Here is a 16,796-nt window from a genome sequence, read left to right as displayed (position 1 = left end):
CCTGAGTTCAAACCCCAGTACCACAAAAAAACAAAAACAAAAACAAAAAACTTGAAACTACCTTAGCAGAAGTACTGTATCAGGAATATGGCAGCTCCAGACAATTTATTACCCAGACCTTCAATCTGCACAACAAAATAACTTACCAAACAATCCCTCTCCTCACCCTCCCATAACTTGTATTGTTACCACCCCACAGGCCCCTATTCCTTTCTATGGATCAGGATGCTGCACAGATATCCTTGGTATCCATGGGAGACTGAGGACAGGATGCCCTGAGGACACCAAACCTCCTGGATGGTCAAACCTTATATAAAATGGCACAAGTGGGAAATGTAACTCAGAGGCAGAGTGCTTTCCTAGCATGCACAAGGCCCAGGATTTGATCCCCAGCACTGCAAAAAAGAAAGAAAGTAAAACAAAATAGCACAAGAGGGGGTTTCAGGTGTAACTCAGTGATTAAGTGCTTAGCATCCACCAGGCTCTGGGTTCAACTTCCCATCACCACCAAAGAAAACCCAAAAAACAAAAAAAAAACCACATTAGTTGCATATAACCTCTTACAATGGATGCTACACTGCCGTATTGCTCAGGGAATAATGAATGACAAAAAAAGAAAAAGAAAAAAAAAAAAGCTTGTACATCTTCAGTACAGATGCATTTGTTTACTGAGGTTTGTTTCTGGGTTTTTTTTTTTTTTTTGCAGTACTAGGGTTTGAACTCGGGCCTCAAGCTTGTTAGGCAGGAACTCTACCACTTGGGCCACACCTCCAGCCCTTCAGAGTATTTATCCGTGATCAGTTTAATCCATGGATGCAGCATCCACAGATAGAGGGCCATATACACATGTTTCAATCATCTAATCCTTCTTGAATCTCAATCTGTGGGACTTCATGCAGATGCACAGAATTAGAGTTCTTCTGTCAATTGAATTCATAGCCCAAGGAACCTAGTAAGGGTGGAGTGGAGGGAAGGGAAAACAATGGCTAAGAGCCCCAGCCTCCAACTCTGGCTGGGCAGGTAGGTGGAGGAGCTTCCAAGCATACAGATGCCTGAACCTTATCCCTGAATAGGTTCTGGAGCAGAAGGCCCTCGCATGTGGACATCTCCAGGAAAGAACACAGGAGGGGGCATCCAGACAGATCTGGGCTGTGACTGACAGGAAGCAGTTTAACCTCCCTAGAGACTGGGGGTAGGGGGTGGCTCATCCATGAAAAAGGATAAGAATAACTGGGACCTCAGGGGTTAGGTGAAGATTAAATGGAGTGTCTATAAAGTGCTTAGAACAATGTCTGGCATACTACAAATACAGCCTTTGTTATTCTTCATGCCTCTAAGGAGTTTCGAGTCTGGCAGAGAAGAAATGACAACTGGCATGAGACCTTATAGAGGTAAACACTGTAAGACAATAGAGAAGAAAGTGCTAAGTAGCCAGTGCTACCCCTAGAAACCTGTAATCCTAGCTACTCTCTGGCAAAGTTCAGAAGACCCCCATCTCAACCAATAAAAACTGAATGTGCTGGCACACACCTTCCCTACGAGGGAAGTATAAACAGGGGGATTATGATCCAGGCTTCCAAGGCCTAGTAATATCCTATCTCAAAAATGACCAAAGCAAAAAGGGATGGGGCATGGCTCAAGCAGTAAGCACAAGGCCCTGAGTTTAAGACCAGTATTGCAAAAAAAAAAAAAAAAAAAAAAAGTGCCAAGTGGCCCAGAGCAGAGTCAGCAATTGTGAGCCAGAGATTGCACTAAGATTAGTGCTACAATAAGGGCAGAAGGGCTTCCTGGAGGTGGTGGAGTTGAGCTGAAAGCTGGGGAGTTCACCTAAGCACAAGTTTGGTGTGGGAAGGTGAGGGGCCTCATTGGCTAGCACAGAGGAAATGTGATGGGATGCTGAGAAATCAGAATGGGTAACCAGAGGGTCCCCTGGGAACAGGGGATCTTAAAGGCAGTTTGGACTAGCTATGTTGGGAAGGAAAGTGCCCCACCTTCCCCCAGAAGATTTCTGGGGAGAGGAGAGGCAGATGAAAATGAGTTTACCTCATCATTCCTTTCCATGCCTTAGGGAATAGCAACAAGAAAAAAGTCTGCATATATTCGATACATGATTTTTTTTTCCTGAATATTTTCAGTCTGCAGTTGGTTAAATCCACAGATATGCACAGCCAATGGAAAAGGTTGATGAGGTCTGACTCAGGGAGGGGCCTGGAGGACACTGCAGGCAATTGCTGTTAAGGCCTGGCCCTGGTGGCAGCTGACCAGCCAAACACAGGGTCCTCAGGCCAGAAAACATTCCTCTTACAACAAATTTGTGTCCCATCCTTCCTTTCCAGGGAAAGGGAGAGAGGGAATCAGCCCCTACATTTGCTCTCTGAAGGTTCTACACAGAGACAGCACATAGCAGTGCCAGGCCTTCCAGGGTGGGGGGAAGTGTTTGGTCAGGAGCTATCCTGGGGTGTGCATGGTGGCACTTGTTTGTAATCCTAGCATTTAGGAGAATGAGGCAAGAGGACTGTGAGAACCAGGCCCAGTCTGGGCTACAAAGTGAGACCCTGTCTGGAAAAAAAAAATCTTGCCACGGCTGGGTGACACACCAGCTGGGTGACACGCCAGCTGGTTTCTCATTAACCCTCTCAATGACACACTAGAAAATTAACAACCATTTCTACTCCATTAATGCTAAAAGTTGGCCCTTCAGGGGGAAAATAGAGCAGGGAAGACAAGAGTTTGGTCTAGACAGAGGTACTCACTCATAAAGCACTGATTCCTAAGCTTCTGCCACTCATGAAGGGGCCACGGCAGGTGCCCCCATGGTGAAAGTCCCCAGTTGTGGCTAATCACAATCCTATCTCTCTTTTCATCTTTAAAATGAGGGTAACAACCTTTCACAGGGTTACTGAGTGTTATGATCTAAATATGAATCTCCCAAGACTCACCTATTAGAGGCTAAGCTGCCAGTCAAGACTTCTGGGAAGGTGACTGGATCATGAGGGCTCTGACTCATCAGTGGTTATGAACCAGTAATGGATTCATCATTTGATGACATGACTGGGAGGTGGTGGAAACCAGAAGTTGGGCTTAGTTGGAGGAAGTAGGTCACTGGAGGCACAGCTTCTCCCTGGCTGTATCTTCTCCCTGATCTCTTCTCTCTGGCTGTCTCTCTCTGCTCCTTGGCCACCAGGAGGAGGGCATCTTTGGTCTGTCACACCCTTTCACCAGGATGTTCTGCCTCACCACAGGCCCAGAACATAAGCCAGGGGACCATTGACTGAAACCTCTGAAAGCGTGAGCCTAAATAAACCTTCCCTCCTTTAAAACTGTTTATCTCAGACATTTGTCACAGTGAAGGAAGGCTGGCTAACACACTGTAAGGATTAGATGAGACCATGAATGTGAGAAAACTTGCTCACATCCGGAACCCTTTAGGTATCCACTCAATTGCTTTGTTATTTTTATTTTTATGGGAAAAAGGGCTCCTAGGACAGAGTTTCAGGGGTTGCTTTTCATCTGCCTAGAATCTACAACCACAGAGGGTCTGCTGTGCCTCGGGGTTCACAGTCAGCCCTGCTCTGAGTGGGAATACAGTACTGAGGGGACCCAGCTACCTGAACTGTGCTAACACAGTAAGAGTAGGTAGCACAGGAAAAAGTGGGCCCAGGACTCGGGGTAGATGGAAGTAGAAAAGCCAGTGCAGGGGGCCCTTTGATTAGTATCCGCTTGTTTGTCACACTGCATTAAATTATTCTCAACCACATATTAAGAAAATTGTTCCTTTCTTTATTGCTTTCACTCTTTCCTATCACTGAAGAAGAGAGACTCCATTTGGTACTAGGATGTCTTTATGTCCCTGTATCCTCTATCACTCTTTAAACAAAGAAGCAGGAGGGCTCAAAATTAGAGCCTTCCGAGAGCAACAGTGTATAACTAGGATTAATAACACTGCTTTGGTTTTACTGTGTTTATTTGTGAGCTAACTTTTTATTTATTGCAAATGGTACAAGTTTCCCTTCTCGATAAGTTAGATCTTAAACAAGTCAAATGGAAGAAACCCATTAAGTCCATAAAAACCGAGGTGTGTGACTATGGAAAAAAGTTCTTGATGGTATTATATTAATGACTTCAGTCTGGTGAACTATTACTGCTTACAGTTATGAGAGCCCTTGGAGATCATCTCACCCAGTTTTGTTTTTGTTTTTGTTTTTTAACATTTCAAGCCATAAAAATCGATGTAAGTCATGACCAACTTTTTTTTTTTTAAATGGTAACGGAATTGAACCCAGAGTTTGGTGCATGCTAGGCAAACACTGAACCACTGAGTTCTATCCCCAGTCCCCCACTCCTTTTTTAATTTAACTGGTATGGTGTGGGAAAGGGCAGTAGGGCATAAAGATACCAATGCATTGCAAATGTGACAGGGTAAGTAAGGACTGCTCCCGAAACTTTGTTTCAGTTTGTGTGTGCACTGGCTTACAATGTAACACGTCTGCACTATGTATGGGTGGCATTCCAAGAGTTAGCAAGTCACCTGTCTATCCCAGTCTCCTTTGGTGTCTAGCCCAGTCTCCACTGGAAGCCTCTGGGAAATGACATCCAAGGGTATGGCGTTCACTCCTTTGGCCAGGCCACCCATGAACAAATTTCCCTTGATGCTACACCCTGGACCTCCCACCAGTCCTCCTGCTCCTCTCTCAGGACATAGACCTGACAACAGTAGCCTCTGTCACAAGATATTAAGTCAGCCCAGGCTCCCCAATGCTGGCAAGGTGAGGGAGAACAACACGGGCCGCTTGCACGAGTCACCACTTCAACCTGCACTAGAGAGAGGGACCATGTGTCCCTTGTGGAAGGTAAGACCCCATCTGGTCTGTCATCTTTCTCTCTGACTTGGGCAGCCTGACACAGGTCAGGGGTCTTACTGAAAGGAAGTGTGGGAAGAGGGAAGGAATAGTTAGAGAAAGCTCTGGGCTGGTGAGGGGTGGACAGTGCCTCAGGTGGCACCTGGAAGTGCAGGGAAGGGGAGGTGTCAAGACTTAGTCTCTGCTCTTGCTACATTTTGGAAGTAAGATGGAAGGGTTGAGAAGCAGGAACAAAGCAGGAGCCACGGGAGGGATGAAGCAGAGACAGCAGGTTCATGGTGGTGGGAGAAGAGGAATCCCTAGGAACAACTGCAATTTCACATTTGCTCCCCTACAAAAAACACATGTAACTGAGAGGGGTTGGTGCATGGGTCCCTATGCCCACCCAAGCAGGTGGCCCTAAAAATGACACTGACTCAGAAAGAACTGAGCTGCCACCAAGGAGCAGGAGCAAGGGGGAGGGGAGGGAATGGCACTGGGCACACTCTCCCACTCCTCCTCCCCTGATTTGGTCCTCAGCTACGGTGGGCTTTCCTCCCTCTGCTCTATACACACAAACTGGTGAAATAGGTCTTTGCAGCTTCAAAGAGGGAGCCTGCTAAGGTGTGAGCCCCCAGGCTCAGGCTTCCCCAGAGGATTGGTGTCTCAGCAGGGGACTCTCCACTTGGGGGAGTGGGGAGCTAGGCTGGAGGAGCTGCATGGCACCACCCCGCCATTAGCATGCTGTGCCCGTGTATGCGGTCAGACACAACAGCCAATCCCTGGACAACCGGGTCTGGGCAAAGGACCTTGGTGCTCAGTGGCCTGATTTATGGCTAAGGGCTCTTTATTTTCCTTCTAAAGCTATGGAGGTAAATTTTAAAAGGCCTGAGAGCAGGGCCAGCACCCTTGGGCTCTGCCAAGTCCTCTCTTCCAGTTCCCACTTCTCTGCCCCTGGCCTCACTCTGCTCTGGAAACTGAGTGCTAGCTATATATCCAATCCCTACCTCCAAAGAGATTTATATTCTCTCTCTCTTTCTCTCAATATGACCCCAAAACCAAGGTCATATTGGCATACGGGCTTCAAGTACTCTAAGAAGGGCCAGCCCAGTTGGTGGACTTTCACAGGACACCATGGGGAGAGCCAAGACAGTCTTCACAGCTGTCATTCTGGCCAGAGATGAACCAGATCAAGCCACCAAGGGGCCCTCACTACCATGCTGTAAAAGGTGAAAGCAGAGTTTAGAGTGAGGCCAACCCCATGCTCAATGTCTGCCTTGTACTCTAGTTCTATGACCTTGTATCAATCCCAGAGCCCCAGTTTCCTCCCTATCAAGTTGAGAAAATAGCATGCCCCATGAGATAGGGGCTGAGAGAACTGGTGATAACATGCAAAGGGCCTGGCCACAGCTGGCACAAAGTAACCAAGTGGGCTACAGAGTCATAGAGACCGGATGGACATCTGGTCCAGTGCAAACTGGGAGACCTTCAGCAACAATTGATCTTCTCAGGGCCCTGGCTCTCTTTTTCTTTTCTTCTATATAACAGGGAATAATAATAATTACCCTTGGTTTTTTTTTTGTTGTTGTTGTTTTTGTTTGTTTTGGTTTTTTGTTTGTTTCGAAGTACTAGGTTTTGAACTCAGGGCTTTGCATTTGCTAGGCAGGTGCTCTAACGCTTGAATCATGTCTTCAGCCCTTTTTGCTATGGTTATTTTGAGATAGGGTCTCATGTTTTGTCCAGATTGGCCTGAAGTACGATTTTATGCTTCCCACTGTCACTGTGATGACAGGCAAGCACCACCATGTCCAGTTTTTTTCTATTAAGATGGGGGTTTTAAGGATTTTTTGCCTAGGCTGACTTCAAACCATGACCTTCCAAATATTAGCCTTCCAAGTAGCTACGATTACAGGCACCCAGCTCTTTTGGGGGTTTATGATAATGTGAAGAAAGTACTTAGCATAACATCTGGCACAGAGTAGGGTTGATTAACTGCACATTCACTTCCATTCTTTCTACACCAGATGGAAAAATCTAATTTCTCCAAGTCCAGCAGGACTGATGGACTTTCCTTTCATTGGACACAGTGGTTCTGGAAGACCCAAAGATAAGGTTTCTCTGTACTTCTGCAGAAAGCAGACACTTTTCCCAAAGAGGACCCCCACTGGGATACCATGACATCCAATCCACTGCCACCCTGACCCCAAAACTCTCATAGAGGGGTCTTTCTCCTAAAAGTACGGAAGAGACTCAAAAAATGGGAGAGGGTTCAGGACTGGGCACAGTGGCTTATATCTGTAATCCTAGATACTTGGGAAGTAGACATCAGGAAGACAGTGGTAGAGGCCAGACCAGGCAAAAAGTTTGTGAGACCCCATCTCAACCAATAAGCTGGGTATGATGGCTCGCATCCGTCATGCCAGCTATGCAGGAGGCATAAATAAGAGATTCAGGTCAGCCTGGGCATAAACGTGAGACCTTATTCAAAAAATAGCTAAAGCAAAAAAAAAGGGAGGGGGCTGGAGGAGTGGCTGAAGTGGTAGGATACCTGCCTAGCAAGTACAAGGCTCTGAGTTCAAAACACCAGCACTACCAAAAAAAAAAAACCCAAAACACTCAGGATAACACACAGCTAGACAGGGTAACCACAAATGAGGAAATCAATTGCTGCTGTGGGGAGTAGATTCTCCCACCAGAGAGAGGGCTAACTGGGCTTAATTACACAGCATCTTTGGTTTCCGCAATCTTGATCCATTAACTCTTGCTGCCTTGGAGGCAATACCCAGGAGAAAGGAGTTAGTTACCCAGCACACTAACAGCATCAGTTCTTCAATCCCAAGAAGGTAATTATGGTCACATCCTTCTCCTAGTTCTAAGTAAACCCACAGATCCCTAGTCTATCTTGGACTTTTCTAGGCAGCCCCAGCTCCAAAGACTCCCCAGGGAGACCAATGGCCATTGGTCACCTGGAGAGATGGAGAGACAAGGACTCTGAGCTCCTTCAGCACTGGTTCACATGAGGCCCCCAGATAACCAACCTTGCTCACCTTAGGCAAAATACCTGGTCACATCTGCCATGTCACTTGTGGTCTGCAGGGATGTGAAGGCATCAGCAATCAGGGCAGAGGAAAGGTTAAGGGGAATGGCACTTGGCCAACTGGGTCCCCATGGAGCTCACCCCCTCTCCAGATGGGGCTGGACTAACCTGACATTTTCTGTACAGCCAGGAAACCCACATTCATCTTTTGTTCTGGTGTGTAGCAGGGAAGAAGGGCAAGAGAAGACAAGAATTAAGTGCAGGGACAAAACTGAGGGAGACTAAATCAGGTCAGAATCTGCAGACAGAGAATTGGCCACTCCACCCACAGATGACCTTAGTACCAGCTGGTCCCACCTCAAAGGGCTCTTTGCCAAATGGCTTGGGCAGGGGGAGTACTGGGCTTCTGTCCTCAACCTCGACTTGGGATGCACGCTATTATCTGCTTCTTGCCCTGATTTCTTTCTTCTGCCTTATCTGCAGGATCTGAAACAGGTTCTACTCAGACTTCAGGGGCCAGAGGAAGACTCCCGCTGCCAAACAGGGGTACCCATGGCTCCAACCTAAGAAGTAAAAAACCAGCCTCCTCTATGGCAGCCCTGGAGACAGGTATATCTGCAGATCTCCCTGGTACAAGCAGTCCTCAGAGGAAAGTGTCAAGACCCTGTAGGCAGAGCATGGAAGGTTATCCCCCCACACACTATAACCAAGGGCCTAGCAGGAGGCAAAGGACACAGAGTTGTCCCAAAGTCACATAAAGCCGCCTAGTTCTAGGTTTACCTGCAAAGGGCTCAAGCTGAGTTAAACAGTGGCAGCACCAACACTGCAGTGCAGTAAGCGTCCCAATCCCAGGCCCTAGCAGAGGGTGGGACTCCCTTGGGGGGTCTCTGACTCCACTATAAACTACTACAATTACCAACTGCACACACCAGGAAACTTGTGAATGGGCCAGCAAATGGGTTTCTGGGATTTCTGGTGGTAATAGCAAGTTAAAGGAGCCAAGAACTCTGGAGTTTTCTTTTTCTCTTTCATACTCATGCAACCAAAAACTATTGAGAGCTTGTGCATGAACCACTTACAGGGCTGGGAACCCTCTAAAACACTGTGGGTCTAGCTCAGCAGTACAGCAATTGTCTAGGATGCACAAGGCGCACGCGTGCGCGCGCACACACACACACACACACACACACACACACACACACAGATGGTCCAATGCTCTGTCCTCTGTCCCCTTACTACCCACCCAGTCCTTCCAAACTCCTCTGCAAGACTTTCACAGATCCCTATCCAATGATGAGGACTGTGAGGAGTTGGACCGCTGAGCAGTTCAACAGCACTCATCTTCAAAGCAGTTAATAACCATTAACTAACTAATCCACATGACATCCCTGATAGGCATCATAGCCTCACTTTACAAAGGAGCAGGCACAAGGAAGGTACTAGAATCACCCCAGGAAACATCATATCTCAAACAGAGAACAGTTTAAGTCTTCAATCCTACCCTGAGAGAAACAATGAATTTTCTCATTGCTCCCCACACACCTGATACGCCTTAGAAGATCTTCTAGCTAATTTGCCATGAATGTTCCCATCATTTCTTCCTTTTTTCCAAATAATAACAACAACCACAACAAAAAAAAAATTAAGTTTTTCTGAACAGATGACAATTATTTTGCCAGTCCCACCTTTGAGGCGCCTTCTAGTAGTCATGACAATTATGGGCTGGTGTTGACAAAAAGGAATAAATTCTATTCAGAGCATAAAAAAGCCACCTATCTGCGTGTGTTCACTAGCACATCGGGGTGGTCTGATGCGGCCCAGCTGACTGAGCTGTACTCATCAAGTTCACACAGTGCTAGGGGCTTGATTCTTGATATCAAAAATATAGGACTAAGATGAGACACTGAGGCTAACTCATGATCATATGGAGATGGGTTTGCAACCCCACAACTCCCAATACCTTCCTGGCCCAGGGTAGGAACTGAGTCTATAAGGGGCATGAAAATATCACAAGGAACTGAAACTATTCCTTGGAAATACTGCTTGGGGTAAGACACGTGAGCTCCGAAAGGTGGGCTTCTTGTTACTACATATGGCCATCTTCTGCCTCCCATGAGGTCCAAGAAACTGTAGGCTTTTGCTGGGCTTAGAAGGGTAGGTATGTGTGGGATCAGTATACATTGCTTGGGACAAAAGAGCAGCTGAAATGGCAAAGGAAGAAACCCAAAATGCTGCCCTTGGCTTCTCCTAAATGAATCCAGAACATGTATTTAAAGAGTTCCCATTTGAAGAGAAGCAAAATTGTGAGCCTGCCTGGGGCATATATACATCCCAATCCAGATCTGCTTGGAGGGCTACCTTCACTTGGAAGGAGAGAGAAAGTTTTAGCACACCTCTCACTGTGGGTTACTTCACAGAACTTAATTTAGTCCTAACTCCATAGTATAGAAGAAAACAAAGAGAAGGCTGGAAGTGTTTAGTGGAAAGGTAGTTGGAGAAAGACCTAGACTTAAGAGGAAGAAGAAAACAGCCCCACCGTGAAAATCACACCAGCCCAGGGAAAGAGGCCAGACAAGGAAGGTACTGAGGAGTAAAGCTGGCATCATTACATCCATGCGGGAAAGAGTGGTACAGACACAGGCATTTGGGACAATTGGAACCCTCATCTGCAACTCCAGTTTATCAAGGCAAGGGCAAAGGATTCTGCTCCAATCAGTCCCAGGCCACACTGGCAGCTAGACTCTAACCCATCCCCTTGAGTCACACAAATGACCATTTTCTGACCATTATTCCAGCCTTCAGGACTCCTACCACAGGGAATAGACAGGATCCTCCCCTTCTCAAAAGACCTGTAACAAAGTAGGCACATTCCTTCTGGTACAGATGCTAAGCCAGAAAGAACAGGCTGACAACTCCAATGATGAGAAGGGTTATGAGGAAGGGGCAGGTGGTGGGAGTAGACAGCCAATGGCTTTAGTGGGCTTAGATGGAGCCTTGGCCATCCTCACCTGGGCTCCAGGCCCAGCCCTTAGGTCCTACAAGTCACAGGGACAGGGTGGGGTCAGAGCCATTGAAGCCACATACACTTCTGGACCATTTCAGGGAAAAATCTGGGACAGAGGACTGACGAGACAGATGTCGCCCACTCAATGACATTCCAAGGCCTTGAATAAACTCAGACTTATCTGGAGGATATCTGAATTCCTGCTGTGTCTCATTTATCAGTTATGTGACCTTTGGTAAATGATTTAAGTTTACTGAGCCTCTTTTTCCTAATCTGTAAGAATTCAGAGTTGAGCCAGGCACTGGTGGCTCACACCTATAATCGTAGCTACTCAGGAGGCAGAGATCAGGAGGATTGTGGTTCAAAGCCAACCCCAGACAAATAGATTGCAAGACCCTATCTTGAAAAAAACTCATCACTAAAAACAGGGCTAGCGGAGTGGTTCATGGCTCAAGTGGTAAGATCGCCTGCCTAGCAAGTGTGAGGCCCTGAGTTCAAACCCCAGTACCACCAAAAAAAAAAAAAAAAAAAGAGAATTCACTGTTGTGAAGTTTGGTGAGAATGGCTAGAAAGTGCCTAACACAGTGCCTGGCAGTCAGGAGATGTGACAATCACTGTTCCAGGAGCAACCATCACTGAGTTATTCACGTCTTTAAGAAGTCACAGGATGCCCTGGAGATACCCCCTTTATGATTCCTGATGGATCTGGCATTTGTGGTAATCTGTCACCCCAGGATTGTTAGCCTCATAAGCAAACAGCTTCCAGAAAGGCAAAGAAACTTCCTCTGGGAGCCACAAAACCATGCTGCCAGGCAAATGACAGCCCGGGTATTTGTTTAATTTAGGCTCTTGTCAAGAGGAAACTTGATGGCTAACAGCCCAACTATGACTGCACAGCACCTCCCCAGGAAGCCTCGCGCTCTCAAATAAGCTGTTCTGAAGAGTGATGCAGGGACTCCACACACTGCTACCAAGTCCATGCCCCCAGCCCACCCCGCCATCCAACCCAGGGGTCCAGGGCTGTGGCAGCAGAGCGTCAGGCTGCCTGCGTCCGGTTTAGGGTTCCCACAAAGAGGCCCTTAGCCTAATTCCCTTCTCGGGCTTTCCTCTGATCAGGAATTCTCAAAGAGCAACCTCCTCCAGCAATTTTGCTTCTCCACTTCAGGCTGGAGTGGGGGGTGGGGACTTGGAAATGATCAGGTGGGGGAGCCTTCAGCCAGAGACTGGTTTCCATAGGATTCCACGCTTTGGGAAATTGGGAAACCAGTACTGGGTTTTGCAAAGTGCCAGCAACATTCTGGAACATAAGCAGCGTGTGAATATGAGGTATTGTTATGCCTGTTATTTGTAAGAGCACAGCCAAGCAGAGGTCACTAATCCTTCCTTTGGGTCAGGAGCTGATCTGCGACAGGGCTCAGAACAGATGCATGCCCCCATTTACACAGATACACGTGCACACACACGCCACACAGCTGTGGGCCCTGACCTTCACCCACCGAAGCTGGCCCCTGCCAGGAAGGAGCAGATGGATGGCTGGGCTTGGCACAGGACTGACACCCAGGGGATCCAGCTTTGCCCCTTTGATGTTGAAAAACCAAAGGAGAATGAACCATTACAAGGAGAGAGCTTGGGAGGAGGAGGAAAGCAGGATGGGAGGATTGGGGAGAAGACATGGGGAATGACAGGACCCAAAGGGATGCAGAGGGCAGAAACTGGATATTGGGTATTGCAGAGCCTCCAGGGCTAGACTTTGGGGGCTCAAGGTATCACCTTTTCCAGCCCACTCTGCCACTAGTGAATATGACTATTATTAAGGAACTCCAGCCAGGCTGACCCTTTAAAATGCCCTTGGTCCCAGTATCCAATGTTCAGAGTCAGAACCTAGCTCCACCAGCTTCCCTGCCTCAGGACGCTGGGCTCCAGATGTTCAGAGAGAGTGGGAGGGTCCTCGGCAAGTGAATCAGGAAAGGCAAAACCCATTTTCTTCCTCTGAGGCTAGTGGGAAGGTGTCTCAAGAGAGAGGTGCAGAGAAGGGGCCCACCCCTTTCAGCCACCTAAGCCAGCCAGTCTGGTGGGGTGGGGATGGCTCTGAGTTTGGCCCAAGCCCCCAGGAAGTCCTAGTGATCAGTTAAACATCCCCCGCGGCAGTGCAAGAGCAGTCACACGATCGCAGCAGATTTGGGAGAGAGGGGGTGGAGAACCCGAGAAGGATTTTTTTTAAGGGGGGTGATGATGAGGAGAATGGGGGTGGTTATGAGGCTGGCAGGAAAGATTGCTGAGCTGGGGGTTTTCAGCTCCTTCACCCAAAAGGCCCCCACGGAGATCTGCACCCATGGTCTAGCTTCCAACTCGATCCCACCCTCATCCCAAACCACAGAACGTCCCTGAGGTGATAAACTTGAGCGCCAAGGACTTTTCCCAAAATGGCCTTTCTTGCCTCAGTGTGAACAGGGAAGCCTCCAGTCCAGGAGCCCTAGAAAAGGCGCTCCCCTCTCCTGAGCGCTGGAGTACTGGATTACACAACAGGTGGCAAGGGGTGACACAGTTCCCCAGGCTCGGTCGGTCGGTCCTCTATCCCCCGTCCCCCTGAAGTCGGCTCTGGTGACCCCACGCCGCTCCTCGTCCTCCCGGGTCGCCGATCACCTGCCCGCAGCCCCGCCGTGGCCCGTACGCCATACGATCCCCGATACCAGGGACCCGGAGGCGTCTGGGCGCCTCTCGGGGCGCGGGGGTCCCCTCCCGCCCTGCCTCCCCGGCCCAAGCGCACACGTACTGCTGTACAGGGTGTCGATCCAGGAGAGGCGCGGCAGGCCCCGGTGGCTGAGCGGTTCCATGCCCGCGGCTCCGCACGGTGGCGGCGGCGGGGGTGGTGGTGGCGGCTCCGTCAGATCGGAAACCCGACCCTCATCGCACAACAAAGGAGGGAGGGAGCGGGCAGGCGGGGAGCCGGGAGGGGCGGCCAGACCCGGAGGCCGAAGTTGCGGAGCGCGGGGTGGAGGCGGGGGAAGCAGAGAAACAGGTAGCAGGGTGGAGCGAACCGCAGTTGCAGGGGAGGAGGCGAGGCGGCCGAGCGCCCCCGAGAAGCCCTCCGGCCGCAGCAGCCGCGGCGAGCACCGCAGCAAATCCAGGAGCCGCGGCCCCGCAGCCCGCGCGCCAACTAGCAACTTCCCGGGGGCTGCGCGGCGCCCAGGGGCGGGGGGTGGGGGCCGCGACCAATCGGCGCGAAGCTCCGGCGCGCCCCCACCCCCCAGCCGCAGCACGCCTCTCCAGCGGGGTGGGGGTGTGGAGCGCAGACCCCCGCTCCTCCGGCGTCTGGGCCAGAGGGGGCTCCAGCCCGCACTGGAGGAATGGTCCCGTGGGGTCTCCCCCGCGGCCGGACAAACCCAGGCTCCCCGCCCCCCTCCCCTTGTTAGGAGCAGCAAAATTCTGGCAACCTGAAGATAGGAGAGACCTATGGGCCCGCAGGGGTGACATCACCTGCCACCCCAGGATCTCTAAGCGCAGTTTTGGGGCCGGTGCAGCTGCCAGGCCCCTCCCCTAGGCAAGTCTGGAAAGCGGCGCTGATGGGGTTAATGTCCTCTGCGCGCCGGCGGGAAGGCCCAGCCGCCCAGGGACAGTTTCCTTCCAAACCTTAGCGGTGCCTCATCTATTTAAACACCCTTGACCTAACTGCGCGTCAGTTCCCGCCCTACACACACCAGGGGGCGGCGGTTGAAGGTGAGAGGGCGGGGATCCACGAGGGGCTGCGGAGGAAAGACTCTCTCTCTGATGTGTCCCCGTGGGGCAGGAAGGACAAACGGGGATACAGGAGAAGCTCCAGGTCTCTCAGTTCCTCCAGGAACCCTTTCTGGGAATCCCTACCCCATACAGGAGGCCTATCCTGTATGCATCATCACATTCAAGTTGAAGGAAGTCTGGGTCAAGATGCTTCAGAGGACAGATCCTTTAGAACAGAACCTTTAAAAATGATCCCTTCAAGAGCACTGAAGACGTTGGGGGGCAGGGTGCTTATGCCCCTGTGTCTGTGGGACCCATGACAACTTTCCCATAGATTTGCTCCTGGAGACCTCATTGTGCCAAAGGACACTGGGAGAAGGGTTAGCGGTGAAGAGTCAGGTTAAGGGTGGTCCAGGACAGCCTTTTAGCCTGAACTCCAAGGAAGGGAAGCAGCCTGGCCACCAAGGGAGCCCTGCACAAACCACTTATTTACCAGCACAGTGACAGTTCTGAGGAAGGAACAAGTCCCCACTCCAATTCATCCCATCCTCAGGCAACTTAAGGGCAAAACAGTCATGGGACCCAATTCTACAGAGGTCTACAGAGTTAAGTTCACCCTGGCCTTTGTTGAGAAGTGTTGTCAGTACCCATAGAACACTGGGGTGAAGGTGGGGCTCCTTATCATTTCAAACCACCACAATGGAGTTTGTAAGCAGAGCTTCACCCATGATGCTGGGAGGAAGCCTGTGCGCAGCCTTGTAAGCTATCTGGACCCTTCTGGCTCCTGCAGTTGCCCAAGGAGTGATGGTGGCCACCAGCTCACAGTAGGTTGGAAAGTGCAAGGGAAGAGACTCTGGGACATGGAAGCCTCTACAGGTGACTGTAGCATGAGCCCTTCTTATGTCCACTCCCCCAACTCCTTCATCCCAGTTCTCCTGGCTCACACTCTGGTTCTGTCTTTTTGCTCTTCCCTGCTCAGCTATCACCCTCCCTCTGTCCCTGATTGGTACATAAGATTGGGAGGACCAAGCAAGCACCTGGAGCTTGATGCATGGAGGGGCCTTGCATCTCCAATGAAATGCTCCAGAAATAGAGAGCTCCCGGATGGGAGAGGGAGCAAGCAGGCTTTCACAGGAAGCAGACGGAGAAGCAGAGAAGGGCTGAGTCTTCTCCTCCCCACGTGGAACTCTCAGAAGGCACAGAACCCAGGAGAGAGGTGAAAATAGGAGCATGAGCCACAGTCATCCAAGATTCCTAGCCCAGGGAGGCAGAAGTGTTACCCCCCCAACAATAATAGTCAAGGCAGCCTGGACCCTTTCCCTGCACCATGGGGATTTTCCTGATGGTCACATCCGGTGCTGACTGTGAGGAGGCCATGGATGTATGTTTCTGTGTGAGTCACATACATTTGCATACATTTTACATTTTTATCTACAAAGGCTTGAACAAGCTATTTTCAGAATTTTTCAAGTGAAAATGTTGCAGTTGCTCTCCTTAGCATTGCCATAGTTTGCTTTTTTCTACCTTCTGTCAAATCCTGCCCTAAACCGTGCCTTCCACAACACAATGGAGGGTAGAGGGAGAGACCATCTTGGAGGCCATACTTCTAATATCTGACACTGAGTGCCTACTGTGTGGCCAGCTTGAATCTTAGAAGTTTGTTCACAGGATGATCTCATTGTGAACATCACCATTCTCTCTGTTTTCTGCATTTTCCAAATGAGAGAACTGAAGCATTGAGTAGTTAAGTAACCCACCCAGTTAGTGGGGACTAGGACTTGGACCATGCAGTCTGCTACAGACCTCACGCTGCCTCTACTGGTGAGTGCAGGGTGTCAAAGGTTTCTGGAAATCTTTGCTGGTGTCTGGGTGAGAGACCACCTTCTAGGAATCCTTCCAGCTCTGTTCCATCTTCAGATGCCCATCTCAGGCAGATGTGTCTTGGGAAAGGGTAGTTACTACAAGATTTCCTTGATGCCTTGTTGGATGACTTCCAGCAGATGTTATCACCACACAGCCTGACTCTGACCTTGGCTAGAGACATATGGGTGGGCCTTGAAGCACCACAGTGACTTGGGACTGGAATAGATGCCTCTAGATCACTGGCACTGAGGGGAGTAGAGAGGCTGGGAAACCCTACTGTGAACCCTGGGAAGGAAGGAGTTAAAGAGTCATTCTCTGTATTTTGCCCAAGGCCTGC

The 16,796-nt window shown here is 49.7% G+C and overlaps 1 protein-coding gene across 3 annotated transcripts in view; it reads right to left on the bottom strand.

Moving 5' to 3' along the window:
• Window positions 1-16,796, bottom strand: part of Abr (ABR activator of RhoGEF and GTPase) — a 181,070-nt gene that overhangs the window by 125,791 nt on the left and 38,483 nt on the right. The window contains exon 1 of one of the 3 annotated variants that reach the window (XM_074046547.1): window positions 13,653-14,024. The exons of the other annotated variants lie outside the window; for them this stretch is intronic. Within the exon in view, the coding sequence (XP_073902648.1) occupies window positions 13,653-13,713 (61 nt within the window). The 5' untranslated portion in view covers window positions 13,714-14,024. Of the gene's footprint in view, window positions 1-13,652; window positions 14,025-16,796 lie in introns of those variants that run through there. 3 annotated transcript variants of the gene reach the window in all.

Source organism: Castor canadensis, chromosome 11, assembly GCF_047511655.1.
Source record: "Castor canadensis chromosome 11, mCasCan1.hap1v2, whole genome shotgun sequence".
NCBI classification, from domain to species: Eukaryota; Metazoa; Chordata; class Mammalia; order Rodentia; family Castoridae; genus Castor; species Castor canadensis.
Note: the sequence above shows the minus strand (reverse complement) of the source record. Positions and strands in the feature narration are given on the sequence as shown.